This window comes from Tribolium castaneum, chromosome 7, assembly GCF_031307605.1.
Source record: "Tribolium castaneum strain GA2 chromosome 7, icTriCast1.1, whole genome shotgun sequence".
NCBI classification, from domain to species: Eukaryota; Metazoa; Arthropoda; class Insecta; order Coleoptera; family Tenebrionidae; genus Tribolium; species Tribolium castaneum.
The window spans coordinates 5,135,612-5,160,438 of record NC_087400.1 but is presented as its reverse complement, the minus strand read 5'-3'; the positions used below and the strand labels follow the sequence as shown (position 1 = coordinate 5,160,438).

General features: G+C 30.6%; 1 protein-coding gene across 4 annotated transcripts in view; it reads left to right on the top strand.

Annotated features, from left to right (window-relative positions):
• The window catches only part of PKr-B (neuromedin-U receptor 2-like), a 44,558-nt gene that overhangs the window by 9,807 nt on the left and 9,924 nt on the right, over positions 1–24,827 (top strand). For 2 of the 4 annotated variants that reach the window (XM_064357711.1, XM_064357712.1), the window contains exon 2: positions 18,869–19,814. In XM_064357711.1, coding sequence (XP_064213781.1) covers positions 18,896–19,814 — 919 coding nt within the window. In that variant the 5' untranslated portion in view covers positions 18,869–18,895. Of the gene's footprint in view, positions 1–6,803; positions 6,871–18,868; positions 19,815–24,827 lie in introns of those variants that run through there. The other 2 variants (XM_015983947.2, NM_001293570.1) reach the window with 2 other exon arrangements.

Here is a 24,827-nt window from a genome sequence, read left to right as displayed (position 1 = left end):
GTAAACTATATCTAAAACAATTTTAAACTTTTATTTTGTCTCACATTTTTTCTTTATTTTTTTTTAATTTTGAATGAAATCAACAGAAGAACATTGTAGGTTTTTTTAATTAAATTAAAATAGTTTAAGCAAAAACCGCATCCATTTGTTCACACATGTAGTAATTCTTTCCTGCACATTTAGCTCTATTTGCAAACGCAAATGTAAAACACATAAAATCTCATAACATTCCGCGCTTTTATTAAAAATAGCGTTGCTTTTTAGTAAAATTCACATAATCCTTTTGTTTGGAGTGGATTAATAAAATTCAGCAAAACTCAATAATTTGGGTCAAAGATTCTCCAAAAATAATCGCACTTATCAAACGTTCCAATTCTTTAAATGGCCAAACCGCATTATGCTATCGCTCGAATGAACTCGTCTCGTAAAAACGTGCCCACTTTTCTAATTCGTATCTTTATCACATTTCTAATTATAACTCTCGAACTTTCCGCTCAAATTTTCGTTTTTTATTTTAGATTTTCACACTTTGTGGCGATGCAAGTCTGTCACTTTCCGGCGAATTGAACTCTTTCTAAATTGATGGGCAATTTAACAAGAAATTGATGTTTGTATAAGATGGGTTCGTTTACTTGAAAGGGCACCAATTACAATAGGGATAGAAGAATCAGCGTAATGGTGATTGGAATAGAGGAAAATTTAGAATTGGATATAGATTCGAAAAAATACGGCCGGACAAAGCCGCCACGAACGAGATTGCTCCTTTAAATAAACGCGAAGCCAGTGCGAAAAAATCCACCCCGAGTGCAAACAAAATTAAATGAAAATCCGTGTATCATACCCAAATCATGGCTAAGCCCACAGATCCCTTCATAAACGCTAAAGCTAATTTATCACAAGGCTGTAGTAGTTTTAGTGAGGCAAAAGGCCGCATTTTCAGGCAATGCATGATTTCCATAATTATTATTTGCCCGGCTTATTTCCCATTCAACCAAACGTGTACCGAATTAATTTATACTATTCGGGAGGGAAGGAAATTGTCAAGCCCTACCTAGGTTTTCTTGCAACTCAACAATTTATTCCGGAAGTAATTTAAATTTGAAATTAAAATCGAGACGTAAAGGTTTCTGATTAACTTTTTAAAGTACAGTTAGTGAATGGTTTAGCAAAAATTTAAAGGTAAATAGAAAATGGCAAGACAAATCGATTATGCAAAATTTATGTAAATCAAAAATGCAGTTTTTTCAAAAAATTATTCTAAAATTAAAGTTCCAAATTTTGAGAACCGCTGAACTAGAATTGAAAATAGAAAAATTAGCGTAAATTTTAATATTATTGACAAAACAGCAGAGGTAAATTAACGTCTTGGTCCACTACGTTATTCTTCTATTTCATTTTGTTTTTTGTTATTAAATTTTATGAAAAAAAAAACCAAAAATTTTTTTGCCAGGACCGGGATTTGAACCTCCCACACAAAAGAACGTGTTAGCCGCAATTTTAAAAAATTCTCAAAACGCCCATGCGCCAACATCTCCTTTTTTTTAATAAAAAAATAACTATTAATAAAATACCATAAGCCACACAGTGGCTCTCAACAGGTTCGCTACGACTAACCGTTCTGAAAATATCAGCAAAAATTTAGCCGTGCCAAAATTTATCGAAACCAAATAGTCTTCATTATTTTCCTTTTATTTGGGATTATGGTCTTAGAATTAAATGTTTCTAACGTAGAATGATTGGCGGAATTCAAATTTGCAAGAATCAAGTCGCTACGACTAACCGTGCTGAAAATATCGGCAAAAATTTTGCCTTGTCAAAATTTATCGAAACCAAATATTCTTCATTATTTTTCTTCTATTTGGGGTTATGGCCTTAGAATTAAATGTTTCTAACGTAAAATGATCGTCGAAATCCAAATTTGCAAGAATCAAGTCGCTACGACTAACCGTTCTGAAAATATCAATAAAAATTTAGTCGTGCCAAAATTTATCGAAACCAAATAGTCTTCATTATTTTCCTTCTATTTGGGGTTATGCTCTTAGAATTGAGTGTTTCTAACGTAGAATAATCGGCGGAATCCAAATTTGCTAGAATCAGATCGCTACAACTAACCGTTCTAAAAATATCGACAAAAATTTAGCCGTGCCAAAATTTATCGAAAGCAAATAGTCTTCATTATTTTTCTTCTATTTGGGGTCATGGCCTTAGAATTAAGTGTTTCTAATGTGGAATGACCGGCGGAATCCAAATTTGCAAGAATCAAGTCACTACGACTAACCGTTCTGCAAACATCGGCAAAAATTTAGCCGTGCCAAAAGTTATCGAAACCAAATAGTCTTCATTATTTTCCTTCTATTTGGGGTCATGGCAATTGAGTGTCTCTAACGTAGAATGATCGGCGGAATCCGAATTTGCAAGAATCAGGTCGCTACGACTAACCGTTCTGAAAATATCGACAAAAATTATGACAAATTCGCATACGAAATATTGCTAACACCCTGTATAAGATTGGAAATAACAACATTAACACTTTATCTCGTGAGCTGATGTAATAATAATCGTTAAAATAACGACCTTGCTGAAATCTTAACCAAGCCGTGGAGTTTCAGTTACAGTTTGAGCTCTAATATCACGAAACTAAAACTGCTCGATAAAGTTAAGCCAATTCGTTTGGGGAAAAATTTCAGTAATAATTTGAATCGATTATGCATAAACAGATTATGTCTCTTTTACCCAAACAGGTTACAGAAAATGGTTTATAAGTAAATTCGTATCAGGTCGTGTTTTATGTCTTATTTATATGCATGAGAGTTGTGGCATAATGTGTGTTCTAAAACAAATCTTTAAATAATTTCGTGATGTACTGTTTTTTGGAACGGTTCGAGTTTGATATAAATCAGAGTGAAAAACAGAGCTATTTATGTAAAATTATGTAGCGAATGAAGGGTTTTATCGACCGGCTAATGAAAAAATCGAGTCGATAAACGTTGTAGCAGCACATAAATTTGGACAACTGTCGAAGTTCAAAAGTCTTAATTAGGAGTTTGAAAAAATAGCAAAAAAAGCAATAAAAAGTGTTATTACGAGTTGATTTTTGAAGTATTTTTGAAGGAATAAGTAATTATATAATTCCATCAGTTTAAAAACTGTTTGGATTTAGAACAAATGTGTTCGAAAACACAGTATGATTATATTTAGAAAGTTTTGTTCTAATAATAAAAATGGTGGATGCGCCGGGTTTATAATAAACAGCGAACAATAACTGATTATAATAGCAATTTAAAATTATTTTTTTATCTGAATATGATGAATTTGGATACCAAATTTTTACAACTTTGAGAGAAAACTTCTTTTTTATCAAAAAAGTAAAAATTTTAATTTTAATTTGCCTATTGTTCAATTTTGGCTTGTTGGAAGAAAACTTGGTCATAGGACTACGCAAAGAGAAGTAAATGACAAACAAACTCCTTGTAATACCAAGAAAATGCTTTCGATGTAGAACAGTATTATTTACTTCCAACTATTTGAATACAGCGTTTCAGAAAGCTTTTTGTTTTTTCGGAAATGTGAGTCGTTTAATTGAAACTGCGAGATTGCACTGGATTTGTAATTATGAAAATCTAAAAAAATGTATTGACTCATTTGGTACAAAGTTTTCTATATTTAACTTAAAAAATAACGAGGCGATAACTAATTTTTGTGAATGGAAGCAGGCAATTATGTGTTACTATTAAGTCCATAAAAAAATTATGATTAATAAAATCCTTTCACAATTTTTTGGCCAATTTTTTAATTTTTTTGCAAAATAATTATCTACGCTTTTGTTTCAACAGCGTGGTAATAAGAAGCAATTATTTTTTAATTTTTATTTAATTAGTAGATTATTAACTCTGTTTATTTAGTTAAAAAATCGAAAACTTGTTTAAAAGCATGAAAAAAGTAACAACTTTTTATTCGAATAAATTGTGTCATATTTCATCTTATTTTTCATCAAAAACAAACGAAATCAAGTAAAATAAGCACAAAATAATTGCAAAATAAATAAGTTTCGTGTTTAAAAACGAACTAAAATAAATTAGACCTCTATTCTTAGCCAGTTTTAAGAAATTTTTTAACAAAATTTTGTTTTATCGGTCTATTTTTGTTGATTCTTCTGTTTGGTTAGAGTTAAAATTGTTCAAAATCTTTTTGGTTTTGGTCTAAAAACGTGCAAAACATTAAATAAAATTAAAAAATAAAACATTTGTTATGTTGTGACGATGTTTTGGTTTAACTTAAATAAGAAAAATAATTTAAAGACTTAAAAAATGTAGTTTTTGGACTTATTTTGACAAAATTTTGTTTAAAAACACTATAAATCGAGCAAAACCAAATCTTTCATTATCTAATTTAGTAATTTTTAATCCAATTTAAGATAAATTTTTCTAAAAATTTTTTTTCATTTCAACAAAATACTAAAAACGCTAAAATAACGCCGGTTTAGCTATAATTAGCTAATTTTTTGCTTTGTTTTTCAAAAAAATTTGCAAAACAATTGCATTTCTGGCTAAATATCGTACTCAAAATGGGTAAAATCAGCATAATTAAGATTTAAATTAGTAATATTCGGTATCAACCGAGCTTTGAGCTCTGAAAGGTGCACAAGATCAGTAGAAATAACATTGCTTTTAAAAAGTTCTTGAACAAAAATAGATTTAGTTGAAACTTTCAAAAAAAAACAAACCAAAAACTACAATCAAAAAAACAATCAAGCACGCTCATATCAATGACTCACCCTGTATTTATGATTAAGTCTTTTAGACGGATGCGGAAATTATTAAATTTTTACACGAGAAATGGAGCTCATATTTTCGATTTTTTTCAACACAATTAATAATTCCGCAAGTGCTGCTGGCACGTCATTTCACCAAAATGTAAACACTAGAGATTGGAATGTAGATAAATGTTTAATAACAATAATAGTTTGCAATAACAAGCTTGGACGGTAAATTTTGCGGCATTAATTTGACGTTTAGAGTTGCATGTAACGAGAGTAGTTAAGTAAGTAATGTAATTTATATTGGTTGAGTTATTGCATTATTTGGCTTGAGTGGGGTGTAAAATTTAAATTTGGGTAAGGTTTTCAGGACTGAAACAATGCTGTAATAAAAAAAACAGTGGGTTATAAAAGAACAGTAATAATTTACATTTTTGTTATAAAAAGATATGTGGGTAAATTTATTTTTATGTTGAAAAAAAACTTGGATAATAAATAAAGTGTGTGGATATATCTCTAGCCAAGTTTGCGTTAGATTAGTGTAGTGTAAAATAAAAAGTTTACAACTTGCGTCATGAGGGACCACCACTTTATAATGAACGTGCTTTAAAATTGTTATCTGATGCTAAACTATACTAAAGTTGGTTAAAAAGTTGGCAGTTTTAAGTTTGATTTAACGGAAAATTTAGACAGTGATTTAATCTTTTAGGTATTTTTTTGTAACAACACAAGATTTTGTAATTATTATAAATAGTGTTATCCTTACCTTTCCAAGTGTTCTATCACTAAATTAAATGAACAATTTATTTTGTTCGACTTAATTTTTTTTAACAAGAAATTTATTGTTTTAACAAGTTTTAATCAAAAATATTGTTAAACTCGTTTCTGCATAATTTTGATAGAAGAGTAAAAAAAAACAAAAAATTTGGTCTAAAACAACATAATTTATGTTTTTTCGAGTGTTATCTAACAGTTACCTAACAAAAATTAGTTAAAAGTCACCGTAAAATTTCCAAAATTTTGGAATTATTTTACCAAAATGAATGTGTCACAGCTAGGTAATGCTACAATGCAAATGTATTGTCTTGCCACCAAAAAATACCTCAGACATTTGTTTACCTACGAACGAAGTGCCAACTTCATATCTCGAAAACCAAGCCCACTGCGATTTTTTAATTATGTGCTTCCAGACGCACAAAATTGTAGAAAAAGTTAAATAACTTCTGAACGGTCAAAGCAATTTGCAAAAACTAAACTGATTTATAAAACCTAAAAAGTGCACATTTAAATATGTACAAATATACAGGGAGTGCTGTTTATAAAAACTGTGTTAAAGGCTGCACTGTAAAAATGAAACGCCCTGTATAGGGACGTACACTTTGACTTCATGCCATTTAATTTATTTCGATATCTTTGACATATTAGGATGCAATCAAGCACGCCTATATCATTGCCTCACCCTGTATAATATCTAACAGCTCGCTACGATTTTATGCAAATATACAATAGGCCGTAGAGAACACTGAGTGAATTCTGTCTCAAATTATCAGCCTCATTTCATTACATTTTCCCGATTAATCTGTCCCAAAGGGAAGCTTACAAACTTTAGGGTAATAATCCCGATAACAGGTCTTGCAATGATAATATGTTAATGACAAAACGGGAAAATGTTAACATAAATTTTGCATTAGTGTGACAACTCAATTCAAGGTATTGCAAAAAATTGTTTGTTGCAAAAATCTAATTAAATGGCTTTGCTCGTAGTGCCAGATGTTGGCTGAAATAAGAAAACGTGAATAAACTGAACGAGTGAAAAAAATTTGTGCTCTAATAATTATGAGAAATTTGGTGGATGCGCCGGGTTTTGGCAAACTTAGTACAAAATGAAACATTTTTTGCTTTGTCCTAATCTCTTTGACATCGGGACAATTATAGTTGCGCAGCTTTGATCGCTTAAAGCTCTCGCAGATAACTCCGTTTTGTGGTAAATGTTTCATGAACGAAACTCGAGCTTGCGCCGTGAAATTGGCGCAAAAGTTTTGCGTTTAGTAATCGTCCGTTTTGCTCGAAAATCGGACGTTTCAGTGGCTTCGTGAAATTTTCGCATTTTTGTGGTAAGCAGAGTCCCAAAAAAAATTGATCGCTTTCTCTCCATAATTACACATAAATTTCACTTTATTGGCTCGTAAACAACGCCGAAAATTTCTTTACGGTTCATTAATATCGCGTTTTGTCGTAAATTATTTATTCAAAAAAACATGATTACGAAGAGCGTTTTGTAGATTGGCTTTTTCGAAGGGGCGGAAATTCGTTTTTGATGATGTCGGTGGAGATGCGATATATTAGAAAGTTCGATTGTAAGTAAGACAGTTATTGAGAGAGTTTGCGAGGAAATGCGACTTAAGTAGCGACAGAAGTTGGAAATTAAATAAAGGGCTGAGGCTGAAAAAGCTGGGCCTTGTTGTTGCAAAAAGCAATAATTTTGTCTATCACCAAATATATATACACCAAAAATCGTTAAAATCGCGATCGTCTGACACGCTCAAAGTCATAAAACAAAGTCTTTTCATGATAGCTCTTATTTCAGGCGCACTGAAGCGGCTGAAAGATAAATAGCTCACACTTCCACTGCTTTATCGATATTCACCAACTGAGCAACTTTTCATATTTAATTTCCAAATTTCAACAAGAAAAGTTGGGCCATTTTAAATTTGTACATTAGGGAAAATTGTTTTTAATACAATTGTATTTGTGCAAATCGAGCTAAAAGAACCAGACGGAATGTAAACACGAATCACTTCAACGAAGTGTTTACCATGAAATTATTCGTGCCATTTCAATTTCAGATGCGATCGCCAAAAATAAATTTAATTTAAAATCTTGTTACGTAATAATTTAAGTGTCACCAAATTCATTTTGTTGTTTATTGCAGTCACGTGTGTTCTGGCGAAATTTAGATTTAAAAACGTTGTTTTATTAAAAATTCTTAAAGTTCCCTCACAAACAGAACGGCATGTTACGGCAAAGTTATGACTTATTAAAATTTATATTTTGTAGTAATTGTTAATTTCGAGGAAATGGTTAAAAATTTAATACTTGCAGCGGAATGACAAAGTTTTATTTAAATGTTGCACAAAGTAACGCCAATATTCCACCTGCACAGGCACATAATGACTATAAAATTGTAGTGCTCGTAAAATTGTTGCAACTAAAAATACCCAGAGAATTAAATGTGAATTGTTTTTGATAAAAAGCGCTTTTATTTAAAAATAGCTTAATTTATTATGTGACGTACGAACTTTGATTGTGAATAATAAACTTAGAGGATAGTTCGCACAATTAAATGACGTATTTTTTCGCATTTTAACTGAGAATTACTTCCACTTAGCTTAATTGTTTAGCTGAAACTTTATCTTTTGTGATCTGGGTTGGTGGATAAAATCAGACGGTCGGGCTTTAAGCGAAGAATTCCGACAGATTAATTACAATGATAAAAGAAAATTTTGCTTAAAACACTTGCGGATCTTCGCTGAGTGAACAAATAGAATAAATGAAACGCAAACTTAAATTTTCTCTCGTAGTTCGTAAAAATGCCACTTTGTCTAAACTACGGAGGACTATGAGTTAGGAGACAAAGCGCATGATTTTATGGGCCCAAAAAAATAGTACGGCAGATTAATAATGAGGGCGCTTTGAGCGTTATACTGCTTTGGCGCCAAATCGTTTTACATTACTTGGGAAAAGTGCAAAAATGTTAAGCTTTTCACTTTGGAGGAAAATTGGCAACTAAAATTTTCATAAGAAATTTGCTCTTCGTCACATATTTTTTAAGACGCTGCGAATATGGACGAAGATACATGAAAAGTGTTAATAAGAATTTTCTTAAAAAATGCTTGAAAATAAAAATATGGTCTCTCAGACTTTTTTATAGAAAAATTAATTTTCTACAACTCCAATTCTAACATTTTTCTTGCATCTCTAACCCTAGTAGCACAGTTTTATTGAGTTATCTTTCGGTTATATAACGTTATATTACCGCAATACACAAATATAACCATTGGTTACGTTACTCAGCTTAAATAACGGTTATATAACCATGGTTATATTACGGTTAGATAACCGTTATGTTTCTTAAGCAATATAGCCCAAGCTAGATTCAAGTTATATATCGGTTATCTAACCATGGTTATGTCTAGCGTATACAGTAAAGGTTATATGACGGTTATATAACTGTTATGTATGTGATGCTATATAGCGTGTGCTAGATTCAGTTTATATATCGGTGATCTAAACATGGTTAAGTTATGTTACAGTTATATTTAATATTTGTCGACATTTTATAATAATAATTACAAAGCAAAACAAGTGATCTAAAAAGTTTTTGGTTATATAATTGAAAGTTACCTAGTTTTTTGGTGGTAAAATGGATTCAACAGTAATTTTTGCTATTTCTTTACTTCTACGTGAATAGTCATTTATATTTATTGTTTATCATGTAAGTAGAGTACAGTTTTTTAAAAGTTATACAAAAAATATAAAAATGATTATATAAGCGCAATATAACGGTTACGATCACAAAACATAACCGCAATATAAGCGAGATGTAGAGGAAGCTATATAACCGCAATATAACCACTCGTAAATAAAGGTTAGATAACGACACATATCCGCAATATAACCGAGATATAAAAAGAGTTATATAACCGCAACGTAACCGCGCGTAGATAACGGTTATTTAAGGTGGTTAACTAACAGTTGGCTTATAAAAGCGTCATATTTGGGAGCTGGCGGTTATATTAGAAAGTTACATTTTGGTTATATAAGTGTGCTACTAGGGAACCGTATTCGGTGATAGTTTGAAATTTTTTTAAATATAGTTTACGATAAAATTTTTGTATTATATTTATGTCTTACTATCGGGAATTTAATGCTCTACCACCCTGTGTTTTTTGTTTGCTTTGTGATAACCTTTATACTAATACAATCATTTTTTAAATCCATTGCTCTGAGAACTTGAACAGTAAAGGAACAACTGCGCTCTCTGGCGACTTTGAGGGAGCGTTTTATTTGTACGTCGTTTCATGTCCTAGCCTTCAGATATCCGTAGTCTAAGCCGATAAAAGTTACTTCCATTCCCTCTGAAATAAAATACAGAAACAGTGGCGTTTCCGTGTTATTGACTACTATTTATATGATCCTGGGTGGGTTTCATTCATGAAAAACTAATTCGGGAAATAATTGAGCGAGTTGTTTCGTGTTTACTTGAGTAATAAAAAACAATTCTGTCCAAATTAAGTGTGGCGATGATGGAAACAATGGCCGGGAATCTGTTTTATACGTATATTTCAATAAATGCTGACGCCTGGCAAAAAATGGGCCCTTAAAGGCAAATTTATGCCCGGTTTTATCTAGCAAAAGTTTGAGAGATTTGTGGTTTTAGAGATATTTACGACCCAATTTAAATAAATTGAAAAAAATTTAACTAAGCCGCTGATGACATTGATGTGGGTACCGAAAATAGAAAAGTAATTTTTCAGGCAAATATATTATTTCGTTTCGCAAACAGTATTAAATAAAAAGCGTGCGTTTAAAGAAGTGGCCAGTGGGGATTTGTGAAGAAAATGTACACAGGGAATCAAATCAATACTTGAAACAAATTTCAACTTGCAACTCGTTCAGGTGGCTTGTAAATAAATAAATACGAAACCTTGGCCTGTTTTGTGGTTGAGACGTGAGTAAATATTATATGAAGCCAAGTTCTGGTAACAAAGTGTTGATGAAAATTTGCAAGCAAGCGTGACTAAATTTCATGTTGGGTCAGCAAGCAATACATTAAAGTATGGAGACAGACAGACCTACATATTTTAGCACACTCTATACGAATACGTGGCGTGTCATGAATTCTGTGCACTTCTCTTCAGTTAATAGACTTGCGAGTTAAGATAAAACTGCTGGAAATTACTAACGCCCACGGAAGGTTTACGTTTGATGGAGTGCCACTCCGTTCGCACGATTTTAATTCTAGTTTTAGTTTTATTTGTAATTACGTTTTTACGCGAGCTTCTGCTGACACAGTGGTACAATATTTGTCTACAGCAAAAATTTAAAAGTAGATAACGAATGGCAAGACAAATCGATTAGGCAAAACGTTTCTAAATCAAAAATGCACAATTTTCTCAATAAATTTAAGTCCCAAATTTTGAAAACCGCTGAATTTGAATTATCAAAATTATTTTTAAAAAAAGTACTTACTTTAAAAAAAAATATATTCGGGTTTTTAACTCGTCCGACAAATTTACATACGAAATATTGCTAAGCCATTCCCTAACACTCTGTATATTTTTTATTACTTTACTATTTTTTTAACTAATACTCAAACAGTAGTTAATTTATTTAGTTTAATTACATCCTAATTGATTTGTAAATTAAACTAAAATAATTTAATTAATTTTTCTATCCCGGCGCATCCACCAAAAATGTTGCTTATAATTTTTATATTTACTAATACTAGAGCTACAAATTTAAACTAAAATAAAATTATTTAAAATATTATATAATTAAATGTAATATTATGAGTCTGCGAAAGATATATTTTTGTCATTTTATTTCAAAATTTATTTACTACACAAAATTCAGCGCTTTCTCATATCTTTCTGAATGCATACGATTTTACTCAGAATTTTTTTACAGTTCCTTAATGAAAGTGATAAAATTAAGCTGTTTACATTTTATTTTGTGTAAAAAAATACCGTAAAATAAAAATAAAATAAAAATAATAAAAACAAAAAAACAGTGGCTTTCAGGGTGGGTTAATAAAAATCTCTGAAAAAAGTACTCACTTTTTGAAAGAAAGACATAAGGGTTTTTAACCCGTCTGATCGTGACGAATTTTTATATGAAATATTGCTAAGCCATTCCCTAACACCCTGTACATTTTTTATTACTTTACTACTTTTCAACTAATACTAAAACACATTTTGAAAGATACGTTCAATTTTTAGTTAATTTATTTAATTCAATTACAACTTAATTAATTTGTAAATTAAACTAAAATAATTTAATTAATTTTACTATCCCGGCGCATCCACCAAAAATGTTCCTCATATTTTTTTTATTTTTACTACTACTAGAGCTACAAATTTAAACTAAAATAAAATTATTTAAAACATGATATAATTAAATGTAATATTGTGAGTCTGCCAAAGATATTTTTTTGTCATTTTATTTAAAAATCTATTAACCACACAAAATTCAGCGCTTTCTCATATCTTTCTGAATGCATACGATTTTATTCAGAATTTTTCTACAATTTCTTAATATAAATGAGAGAATTAAGCTATGTTTAAATGTTATTTTGTGTAAAAAATACAGTAAAATTAAAATAAAAATCAGTGGCTTTCAATAGGTGGGTTAATAAAAATTTCTGGAAAAAGTACTCACTTTCTGGAAAAATTATATAAGGGTTCTTAACACGTCTGATCATGACAAATTCACATACGAAATATTCCTAAGCCATTCCCTAACACCCTGTTTATTTCTTATTACTTTAATATTTCTTCAACTAATACTAAAACACATCTAAAAAAACACGCTTATTTTTTAGTTAATTTCTTTAATTTAATTACATCTTAATTGATTTGTAAATTAAACTAAAATATTTTAATTAATTTTACTATCCCGGCGCATCCACCAAAAATGTTGGTTATAATTTTTTTATGTTTACTAATTCTAAAGCTAGAAATTTAAAATTAAATTAAATTATTTAAAATATTATATAATTAAATGTATTATTGAGAGTCTGCCAAAGATATATTTTTGGCATTTTATTCCAAAATCTATTAAGTACACAAATTCAGCGCTTTCTCATATCTTTCTGAATGCATACGATTTTATTCAGAATTTTTTTACAATCCTTAATGAAAGTGATAAAATTAAGCTACGTTTAAATGTTATTTTGTGTAAAAAAATATCGTAAAACAAAGATAATAAAAATAAAAAACAGTGGCTCTCAATAGGTGGGTTAATAAAAATTTCTGAAAAAAGTACTTTTTGGAAAAATGATATAAAGGCTTTTAACTCGTTTGATCATACGAAAGGTTGGTAAGCCATTCCCTAACACCCTGTATTTGCAAAATGAACATTGAATCAAATGGACTGAAAAAAGAATTTCATACAAGACGTCTGGGTACACAATATTTCTTATAAAAATTTTTTGGTAAACAATCCGACATGTTTTACAACAAGCTGGGGAAATCCAATAGGACGCCAAATTCCTCCTGGATTTATACCTTTTTCAGTTCCCCGGTTGTTCGAGAGACCGGAATTAATGTCTGAAGGAACAGTTAGAAATGTATAAAGCAGATGCCTTTCCCCAAATTTTCTCCTTTGTTTGAAAAAGCACTTTCTTTAATTCCACTCTTAAATATTACACGTGCGTAAATTAAAATTGTAGGCGTGTGGAAAAAACTTATTTTAATTTAATGTTAACTTGTTTTAATTGCGTACATTGTATGCTTCCAGTTCCAGCTCAGTCCCAATAAATTACAGCTGCTTTAAAAGCTCGACAAAATAAATTCCTTTCTGCTGATTAATCCCAGTGTCTTGAGCGTCACTCAAAGACCAACAAGTCTTGTAATTTAATAATCGCGGGCAATTTAACCGCCTTCCATTACTTCATCCCAACAATCGTTAAACAACGCCTTGGTAAATCACAAAAACTCGTAAATTTCTTCACTTCCACGTGCTTAAACTTTGACGGGGGTTAAATAAAGTTTGTTCGCGGTTTTCCTACTAATCCTTACAAGTTTAGAAATGCCTCTCTGTCACACATAAATTATCACACAAACGTGTTATTGTGGCAAAGCCTCCAGAAATGGCACTTCTTCTAAAATCTAGGTACACCCCTAGTGTAAAAAAATATATTCAGTGCAAACCATCTGCAAATTTAATGTAAAAAAAAGTGTTTTTAATCACACCTTACTTTTAATTGCAAACTCAGATTCAAGCTTTTTGAATAAAAAATAAGCTTTAAGCCCAAAATATAAAACTTGATAAATTACGCAAGTGTTCAAAAGTAGGCCAATTTTTTCTTCTTGGTAATTTTTCGACTGAATTTCGGAAAATAAATTTTGACAAAATAATATATGAACAAAATTTAAAATTCGGCAGAAAACGGAAAATTTTGAAGTAATTATGTGATTGTTTCAGCATTTTGGAATAATTTCGAAAAAAAACTCAATTATAAACGAGCCAATTCTGCTACAATAGCCGAGCTTTGTTCGAAATTCTTTTCTTTATTAGAGAGACATTCTGCAAAATAAATCATTTAGCATTGCTTTATTGAAGTATGATGACATTTATTTTTTGCCAAAAAATGATAATACTTTAAATCTTTATATTCTTACAACTTACAATTACTTAGAATTACAATTATTCTTACTTACAATTGTTTTGTTCTAAAATAGTTATCTTTAACAATTTCTTGCATAAAAATGAGTTTAGTCACTTATGGATACCCAAATTTATCTTACTATGGCATGGTTTAATTAAGTTGACGACGTTTGAGTTGTATTTTTTTAATTTTTTATAATATGTAATTATTTCGTAAGTCAAGAAAAGACTATAAAAAGTGAAGTAAAAAGAACTCTTTTAACTGTTACTGGCGCACTAACTCACTGGTACGTTATTGAGAAGCATGTGTAGATTACGAGAAAAATCTTAAAATACTAAAGCCATATTCAAAAAAATATAGAACTATAATCTTATTTTGTTAACTTCTTTAGTTTTCATTATTTTCTAATGTTTTTATATTTTACCCTAAGTAATAGTTCCCTAACACAATGATGAATAATTATTTAGAAATTTGCTATCAGATTTTAGCAGTTTTTTAAATTAAAAAAAATTAAAATCCATCAGAAAAATCACGGTTTGGAGATATGCCAACACTGGGAATAATTTCCTAGGAAACCGTTTCAAGAATAATTTATTTTTATTGTTGATCAAATTCTATTGAGATCACGACAGTTAGACAACGTTGCCAATATCATTTATTTAAAGTTCCTTATTTATGAATAACTGTTATAAAAAGATTTTTTTACTATTTTTCTCTTTATATGTAAGCAATTTTCTACTACACACTGTTGAGTTGGTGCGCCGGTTTTTGAGCACCCGGTAGACAGGCAAACGAAAATTAATTATTTTGACAGAAAAATTAATTAAAAAAATTAGGTTTAAATATAAATATAATTTTTGAGATAATAGAAGTTTACTATCTGATTCAAATATTTTATTCAAAAATGTCAAGAGGTTTTGAAAATTATCATTTCCACTAAAATTTGAAAAAGGCGAATGCAAAAGGTAAATGCGGGTCAGAGCAAAAAATATCTTTGTTTATTGAAGAAAAACACATTTTTTGTTTTAAGACAATTTTTGCTTTTTGTAGGTAATTGAATAAAATTGAATTCAAATTATTTTTTTCTTTTTAGAAAAAAAGATATTTTTATTGAAAGACAAAAAATGTAATTTGAAATAAATAATACAAATTTAAAAATATCTGTTTTATTTTCACAGAATAATGTAACCAAAACGAAGAGTAAGTAGTGTTCACTGCCACAGATTACTTTACAACATTATGGATTATTTCAGTAGGTTTTTTTTAAGATCGATCTTTTTCCTTTTTTTAGTTTTTTTCAAAATCTAAAAGCAGAATTGTCTGCGTAATTCTAAGCATCTAGTTTTATCCACTTATCACATTTTTAATAAAATTTCTTACTAAATTGATAAATCACAGCAAAAATTTACGCTCACGATATCATTTAACAGAGAATGTTACTATGAAGTACTAGAAATGTTGCTAACAGAGACTAACAATTTAACGGTGCTATTCCTTAACTTCTGTTGCTATGTTATTGCTCTATTACTGTAAAAATTACAGCTGTATTGAAAATTTTTCATCCTTCTCTTAATTGTCCGTTGTGGGGAGGTGTCCACTAATGGGAGGTGAAAAGTTTAATAAAAGTTTTTTCTGCAAAAATGTCCGTTGTAAAGAGATGTCCGTTAATAGGAGGTGTCCATTAAGGGAAGTTTCACTGTATAATAATATTATTTTCAATCTTTACTGGTAACTCAATTAGAGCAAGCCTTGAAAATGAAATGCTAAACGTCAAATGTCATATTTATGTCGTTGCATTTTTATCGTCGTAATACCTACTCACTGTATTCAATTTGAAAGAATTTTGGTCGTACAAAAAATATTGTATACAAATATTTCTCTCAAGTTCACACTGTTATTCCCCACTTCGTTTGTAAATATCTACCTCTACTGTACCTACCTATCGTATTTAGTACAAAAAAGATTAAAGTTTGAGTTATTTTACCCTACTTTTTGACTTTTTTAACCTGACCTGACCTGACCTGACCACTAAAACAACAGTTATTTGTTTTAATGCTTAGAGTTAATAAAAGAGACAATTTTAAAAGTTTTAGATGCAGAAATAAAAAATTGCATATTCCACTTCAAATTTTGGTGATATTTAACAAATCTTTGAACTTCTTCTCTAAAATTTCTCAATAAAATGTTAATAAAGCACTAAAACTTATCATACTTTCTTCTTTTAAGCCTGCCCAATTTATTATTTTTTTTATTATTCTTCTTTTTGTATTTTGTCAAAAAAACACATATTTCAAAACTAAACATAACCGACCAACAAAAATTTGGGCTTAAAATAACTAATATTTAAAGCTACATGAAAAAATAAAGTAAAACCTGAAAATAGAAGGAGTTAATTTTTCAAATCTGGTTAAATCCTATCGATTGATTATAAAGCTGGAACTGGACGTTTACATTTATTTGAAATAAAAAGATAGAAACTTCTGTTACTATGTTATTGCTCTATTACTGTAAAAATTACAGCTGTATTGAAAATTTTTCATCCTTCTCTTAATTGTCCGTTGTGGAGAGGTGTCCTCTAATGGAGGTGAAAAGTTTTTTTGCGTTTATACAAAAATGTCCGTTGTAAAGAAATGTCCGTTAATAGGAGATGTCTATTAAGATAAGTTTCACTGTATAATAACATTATTTTCAATCTTTACTGGTAACTTTGCAGTCTATTTGAACAAAATGTCACGAGAAAAGTGCGTTTTTAATTTAAATATTGTGCTTAAGCATTAAAAAAAAACAAAAATAATTATTTCAACGTAGGTAATTTTTTTGAATTTTTGAAAAAAATCTGAAAAACCTGACCTGACCTGACTTGACCACTAAAACAACAGTTATTTGTTTTAATGCTTAGAGTTAATAATAGAGACAATTTTAAAAGTTTTAGATGCAGAAATAAAAAATTGCATATTCCACTTCAAATTTTGGTGATATTTAACAAATCTTTGAACTTCTTCTCTATAATTTCTCAATAAAATGTTAATAAAACACAAAAGCTTATCATACTTTCTTCTTTTAAGCCTGCCCAATTTATTATTTTTTTTATTATTTTTCTTTTTGTATTTTGTCAAAAAAACACATATTTCAAAACTAAACATAACCGACCAACAAAAATTTGGGCTTAAAATAACTAATATTTAAAGCTACATGAAAAAATAAAGTAAAACCTCAAAATAGAAGGAGTTAATTTTTCAAATCTGGTTAAATCCTATCGATTGATTGTAAAGCTGGAACTGGACGTTTACATTTATATGAAATAAAAAGATAGAAACTTCTGTTACTGCGTTATTGCTCTATTACTGTAAAAATTACAGCTGTATTGAAATTTTTTTATCCTTCTCTTAGTTGTCCGTTGTGGAGAGGTGTCCTCTAATGGGGGTGAAAAGTTTATTGCGTTTATACAAAAATGTCCGTTGTAAAGAAATGTCCGTTAATAGGAGATGTCTATTAAGATAAGTTTCACTGTATAATAACATTATTTTCAATCTTTACTGGTAACTTTGCAGTCTATTTGAACAAAATGTCACGAGAAAAGTGCGTTTTTAATTTAAATATTGTGCTTAAGCATTAAAAAAAAAACAAAAATAATTATTTCAACGTAGGTAATTTTTTTGAATTTTTGAAAAAAATCTGAAAAACCTGACCTGACCTGACTTGACCACTAAAACAACAGTTATTTGTTTTAATGCTTAGAGTTAATAATAGAGACAATTTTAAAAGTTTTAGATGCAGAAATAAAAAATTGCATATTCCACTTCAAATTTTGGTGATATTTAACAAATCTTTGAACTTCTTCTCTATAATTTCTCAATAAAATGTTAATAAAACACAAAAGCTTATCATACTTTCTTCTTTTAAGCCTGCCCAATTTATTATTTTTTTTATTATTTTTCTTTTTGTATTTTGTCAAAAAAACACATATTTCAAAACTAAACATAACCGACCAACAAAAATTTGGGCTTAAAATAACTAATATTTAAAGCTACATGAAAAAATAAAGTAAAACCTCAAAATAGAAGGAGTTAATTTTTCAAATCTGGTTAAATCCTATCGATTGATTGTAAAGCTGGAACTGGACGTTTACATTTATATGAAATAAAAAGATAGAAACTTCTGTTACTATGTTATTGCTCTATTACTGTAAAAATTACAGCTGTATTGAAAATTTTTCATCCTTCTCTTAATTGTCCGTTGTGGAGAGGTGTCCTCTAATGGAGGTGAAAAGTTTTTTTGCGTTTATACAAAAATGTCCGTTAATAGGAGATGTCCATTAAGAAAAGTTTCACTGTATAATAACATTATTTTCAATCTTTACTGGTAACTTTGCAGCCTATTTGAACAAAATGCCACGAGAAAAGTGCGTTTTTAATTTATTGTGCTTAAGCATTTAAAAAAAAACCAAAAATAATTATTTCAACGTAGGTGATTTTTTTGAATTTTTGAAAAAAATCTGAAAAACGTTGTAGACATTATTTCCGCCATTCTTTCCTAATATCCCAATAATTCAGCCGGTTTTCCGCCGAATTAAATCGAATGGGTGGGATAAAGCAAAGGAGCATAATGGAGAGGATAAGACAAAACGTGCATTTCCATATGCTCCAGTTTTGAAATTCAAATCGGTCCGCATATTTTTTTCATGTCGAGATTGCGACACTTTAATTGTTTATTTATTCCAGCTTCATCATGCTTCTGCGCGCGTAATCATGCAAACAATGATCGTCATCGACAAGCCCCTGAACGAGAACGAGAGCTTTATCTTGAATGCCAGCTTTTCCAAGCCGGAAGCGAGCACCCGAGCGCCTCTTGCGGCCAACAGCAGCGACTGGGGCCCGCGGCGCGACCCCCTGGCCATCGTCATCCCCATCACCATCGTGTACGCGCTGACCTTCGTCAGCGGCGTCGTCGGCAACGTCAGCACCTGCATCGTCATCGCCAGGAACAAGTCCATGCACACCGCCACCAACTACTACCTCTTCAGTCTGGCCATCTCCGACCTCCTGCTGCTCGTTTCGGGCCTCCCGCCTGAAATCTACCTCATCTGGTCGAGATATCCGTACATTTTTGGCGAAGCTTTCTGTGTTATGCAGGGCTTTGCGGCTGAAACCTCCGCCAATGCGACGGTTTTGACAATAACTGCGTTTACGGTGGAGAGGTATGTGGCCATCTGCCACCCGTTTCTTTCGCACACGCTGTCGAAGCTGAACAGAGCGATCAAGTTCATTGTTGCCATTTGGATGGTGGCGATGTGTCTGGCGATTCCGCAGGCGATGGCCTTCGGTTTGGTGTATGAGAGGTTGCCGGATGGGAGGGTTGTGGAGGAGCATTGTGTTTGTACGGTGAAGAGATTTGTGATTCCGCACGCTTTCGAAATCTCGACTTTTGTGTTTTTTGTGGCGCCCATGTCGCTGATTACGGTACTGTATGTGTTGATTGGGTTGCAACTGCATAGGTCGACGGTGAGGCCGTCGAGGGGGAATAGTGTCAAGTTGAAGCATAGGGTGTACAAGCAGATTAATCCGTCCATTGGAGGGGGCGAGAATGTGGAGAAGAAACAGGAGGAGGAAGGGAGGAAGAATTTTGCCAAGAATGCGCAAGCCACCAAACATGTTGTGAAGATGTTGGGTGAGTGTATTCTCATGTCCAAGGCAGACCTATAGCGTACAATGTGTTTTTAAATGATTGTCATCTAGTCGGCTGTGAATTTAATGACATGCATTAAGGCATCAAATACTACCAGTCTTCAATTCAGAAATAAACTTTGATAATAAATGTGTTTTCTTGCACGTAAATCAATTTTAAAGTTAACTAGATGACAATCATTTTAAAACACATTGTATAATAACATGAGATCGAAAATATACTCAATTAGAGCAAGCTGTGCCTGCAGAACTTTAGCCACATTTTAGCCGTTTATTTACGGCCGCACTTTTGAAGTTTTGTTGTCTTATGTTGGTTTTACATAACATATGATGTGACTTTCAAGGCCTGCTTTAATTGAATATATTTTCATGTTATAATAATAATAATGTGAACTTTTGTATTATATGGTGAAGAATTTATTTCGTTGAACTTTAACAAACACACATAACAGTATTAATTGTATTATGCTATGTTTTATTTTAAATATTCCATGTCAATTTATTACAAATAGCTCCATAGAAACGCCTATGTTCAGCAAAATAAAAACCTCAGTGTATATTATACATTATTATTATTATTATTATTATTACGTGAGATCGAAAATATACTCAATTGGAGCAAGCCTTGAAAATGAAATGCTAAATGTCAAATGCTGTCATATTTATATCGTCGTAATACCTACTTATTGTCTACAGTTTAAAAAAATTTTGGTCGTAGAAAAAATATTGCATACAAATATTTTTCTCACGTTCACACAGTCATTCCGCACTACGTTTGTAAATACCTACCTTTGTACCTACCTACCGTATTTAGCAAAAAGAATATTAAAGTTTGAGTTATTTTACCGTACTTTTTGACTTTACCTGACCTGACCTGACCTTACCTGACCATTAAAGCAATAGTTATTTTTATAATGCTTAGCGTTAATAAAATTACATACACTTAACGTTAATGATTTTAGAAAACCAATTTTAAAAGTTTTAGATTGTAAAATAAAAAATGTTATATTCTATTTCAAATTTTGAACTTCTCTAAAATTATTCAAAAAATGTTAATAAAGCACTAAAGCTTATCATACTTTCTTCTTTTAAGCCTGCCTAATTTATTTTTTTTATTCTTCTTTTCGGAGTCGTTAATTTTTAAATAAGAGTGTATTTTCTCAAAAAAAACACTTATTTCAAAACTAAACATCATCGACTTAAAATAACTAATATTTAAAGCTATATCAAAAATTAACTAAATTTAACTAATATTTAACTAATATTTAAAGCTATATAAAAAAATGCAAAAACAAAGAAAAACCTCAAAATAGAAGAAGTTAGAAGTTAATTTTTTAAATCTACATGAAATAAAGGAATAGAAAGTTTCTGTTGTGACGCACGTTTTTTTTCATTGCGCATAATTATAAAAAAACGCTTTAGATGTAAACAGACGTGTTTAACTGCGAATCTTAAAATTAACGATATTTACGCGTTTACGTATTGAATGGGTTCAGTTTATTTCAATTTCAATCTTCAAACGTTAAAAATTCTGATTTATATATAATTTATAATAAAAAAATATAAAACTATAAAAGATAGTTATTATTATCTAAGTGATTGTGAAAATGAATTAACTTGTGATAAAACTAGCCTTACTGCTTACTTAATTCTCTGTCGTTAGGGAATCTTATTGTCTAAACTGTTTGTCGCATAAATTATTATGGGTCAAGAAATTCCAAAAGCTAAAAATGCAGAAAGCAACCAGTAAAAGTGGATACTATTATTATTATTATTATTTAGCATCGCGTACTAATTGTTGAGTTAGTTATTGTTAAAGTTTGTTTTAACATTACTTTTCCACCAAATAAAAGTAGTTGAAAACTTTTACTTGTAAAGTGTAAATCAAACTGGAATGAATAAATTTAAAAATGCACTCACCTGAAAAATCACTGAACCTTGCTCTCGTAAATAAATTATGCATCACCCGACTCGACATAATTGATTTCTAAATAAAGACCCAGCTTCAGTTAGGAAAATAATTAAATCCACAGAAAAACTTATTTCGGGAGTATTTAAGAGGATTCCTAAAGACTTGAGAGTCTACATTTAAGAATTGTGTCGTACGTGATATTTTTCTAGAGATGTCTAAAGCCACAAGCTTTAGTCTTTTGTAATTAAAATAAACATACCTAAACGATATTTTATCCGAGCATGAGTTCAGTAAAAAATTATTACATTTACCGTGTTCAAGTTTTAGTAGTCGCGTTTTGTAAAAAAATTAATTAAAAAGCAATTTAAATTGCCTCATTGAAACTAGCTCCTTGAATATTAAAGAAAAGTTAAAAGAGTTAAAATGTTATTGCTCATTTTTTAATAACGGTGCATATTATTATTGTACTTCTGGAGCAGTTATTCATTTTCTTTCATTTTAATAATTTATTAAATTTTAAACAGAGAAGACACGATTGAGAAATTAATACCAGTTGGACGTTAGATTTTTTACTTTTCTTAGTGCCGTCATCTTACAGAAATCACTTTGTACAAGTATTTCACTTGCTTTAAGGCATGACTAGTCCTTTTTTTCTATTTTTATAAAAATATTTGCGCCCAATATTACAGATATAATAAAAAAAGTTGAAAAATGACCTCCCATAAGCAACATAACGGTTAAAATTGGTATAACTTAAAATTTTAAAACCCACTTAGGGGGTATTTAACCACATAGGATTGCATTGTCACGCAGATTACGTAAGTATGCAAGATTTCAATTCATTGGGACAACGGGAACCCTTTCAAACTTAGCTCCAAAAAAATGAAACAGACAGACAGACAACAAAGCAAGTTGAATAAAAAATTAGTCGTAGGTGTGCTTGTATGTCCACACAATGAACGAATTATTGAAAAAGTCACACCGTTAAAACATTGAACTGCACAAGTACAATTGAATTTATTGAGCGTTATTCTGAAAAGTGGCTAATTAACTACTTTTCAAATGTCATTCACCCTTTTTGCTCATACAGTTTTCCAATCAAAAACACGAAAAAGTAAACAAAATCCCACGAGGAGAAATCAATAGAAAGGCATCAAATTTCGGCGTACAAAGAAGCCACGAGTGTGCAAAGTTAAAAAATGTGTATTAAAGCAATATTTTTGTGAAATTCGCGGGATCAGCTTTAGTGATCAATTTCGTGTCTAGTGTCGCAACAGCGCGTCCCTATTTATGATTTATTATCGTGCCCGACCCACTTGTTGTCGACATAATTAATAAAAAGCATTTTCAGTCACTTGTCATTTTTTCAGCCTCTTCAGCTCGGATCCATTACAAGTGACAAATCGGTAATTGTCCAATTCCTCCTTTCTCCATTATGTGAAAATAGGGCCTGAATTTGTTATTTATCGGTCGACGAAAACCGAGATTCTACAATCCCACTGATATATGAATACTAAAAATGAATCCCGGCTTGTTATTGAGTCAGCCAGAAGCTTTCCAGCCCGATTAGGGTTTCCACTAAGCGAATTGCCTCCGAATCAAAATATGAAATTTTCATTTCCGGTTTGGAAAAACAGCGAGTTTGCATAAAAATGCATTTGGTGCACACATATTTGGAAAAATCCAGTTTGGCGAGTTATTTATTTTCGAGGAACAGTCCGGGATTTCCTCCCCGGAATAGTTTGAATCGAGTCGCATGTTGAACAGTAGAAAGCAATAAACGAGGTTAATGACGGTTTGATCCGAAGCCACAAGAATTCGGTGAAACAGTTTTTAGAACAGTTAAGTTAAGCGAAAATCTGTGAGAAAATTTTCAACAAGGGGCGCTTTCGCGCCACTTGGTGTTTGTGGAAATGGCGGGCATTGGAAAACTATAAACAATGGAACTAATAGGCGAGCTTATAATTGTCGGCACTGTTGTTACGATGCCTGGCCTTGCACTAAATACCAATTTGCCTGCGCTGTTAGTGAAGTTCATGGCTGGAAGTTTGTTGATATAGAAAAACAATATAAACACAAGAGGAAAACAAATTAGGACGTCGGTCAAAACAAAGTAAAGACGCGGTTTGGAAACTTGTTTTCAACTGAAAAAGTTGCGTGGAACTATAATTTCATTTGTTTCAAATGGAATATTTTGCAAAACATTTAAAACTATGATTGAACAAAGCCTTTAAAATAATGAGAACGCTTCTCAACTATCACTGCTAACGCTCAATTTTCGAACATAATGCAATGTAATTAGTTAATTAGCATTTTAATCTCCTCTTTTGTTCAATTTTATGACGCTATTTATTAACTGAAACAAACTTTAGTTATTAGTAACAATAGCTGTGGTACGTTTTATCAATCATGGAGTATCAACAAATATTAAAACGTTATCACGTGTTAATTAAACGTGTTTTCTACGACCCATAAATTGTTAATTCTAGAGTCTAGACAAACTAGGTGAACCAGCTCATACTTCTTAATAGCTAGTAATTTTGGTTAAATTTTTTTCTTTCTGCTAAATGATGAACGAAAAAGAAACATTTCTTATAATAGCAACAGCTATAATTTCTTGAAATTAATAAAAAAACTGTGTTTGTCTACGGTTAGAAATATAAATGCTACAAAAGTTGTTGTTATCCAAATTCTATTACACAGCTTGAACTTCTATTATGGTGTTTCTGAAATGAGTTATCTTTTTTTTAATGAAACACTTTATACTTTTTGCATTGTTGGAAGTACCTTTTTGTATTGATTGTTTTTTAACTAATATAATGCAATATAATATTTTTTTAACAAAAATTAGTTTATTAAATCAGCTTGAAAAAAGGAAGTATGGGTTCTTTTAACATTTTTTTGGAGAATTCTTGCTAAGGTTAACAAATCGATTATATTATTAAATAGAAAAATTATTTTTTATTTCTTTCTGATTCTAAAAAGCTTTTAATTCTAAGAACAGTTAAATAACTTTTATTAATTAATAATAAAAATTACTTTAAACATTAGAAAAATTCAACTATTGTTTTTGAGTAGTTTATA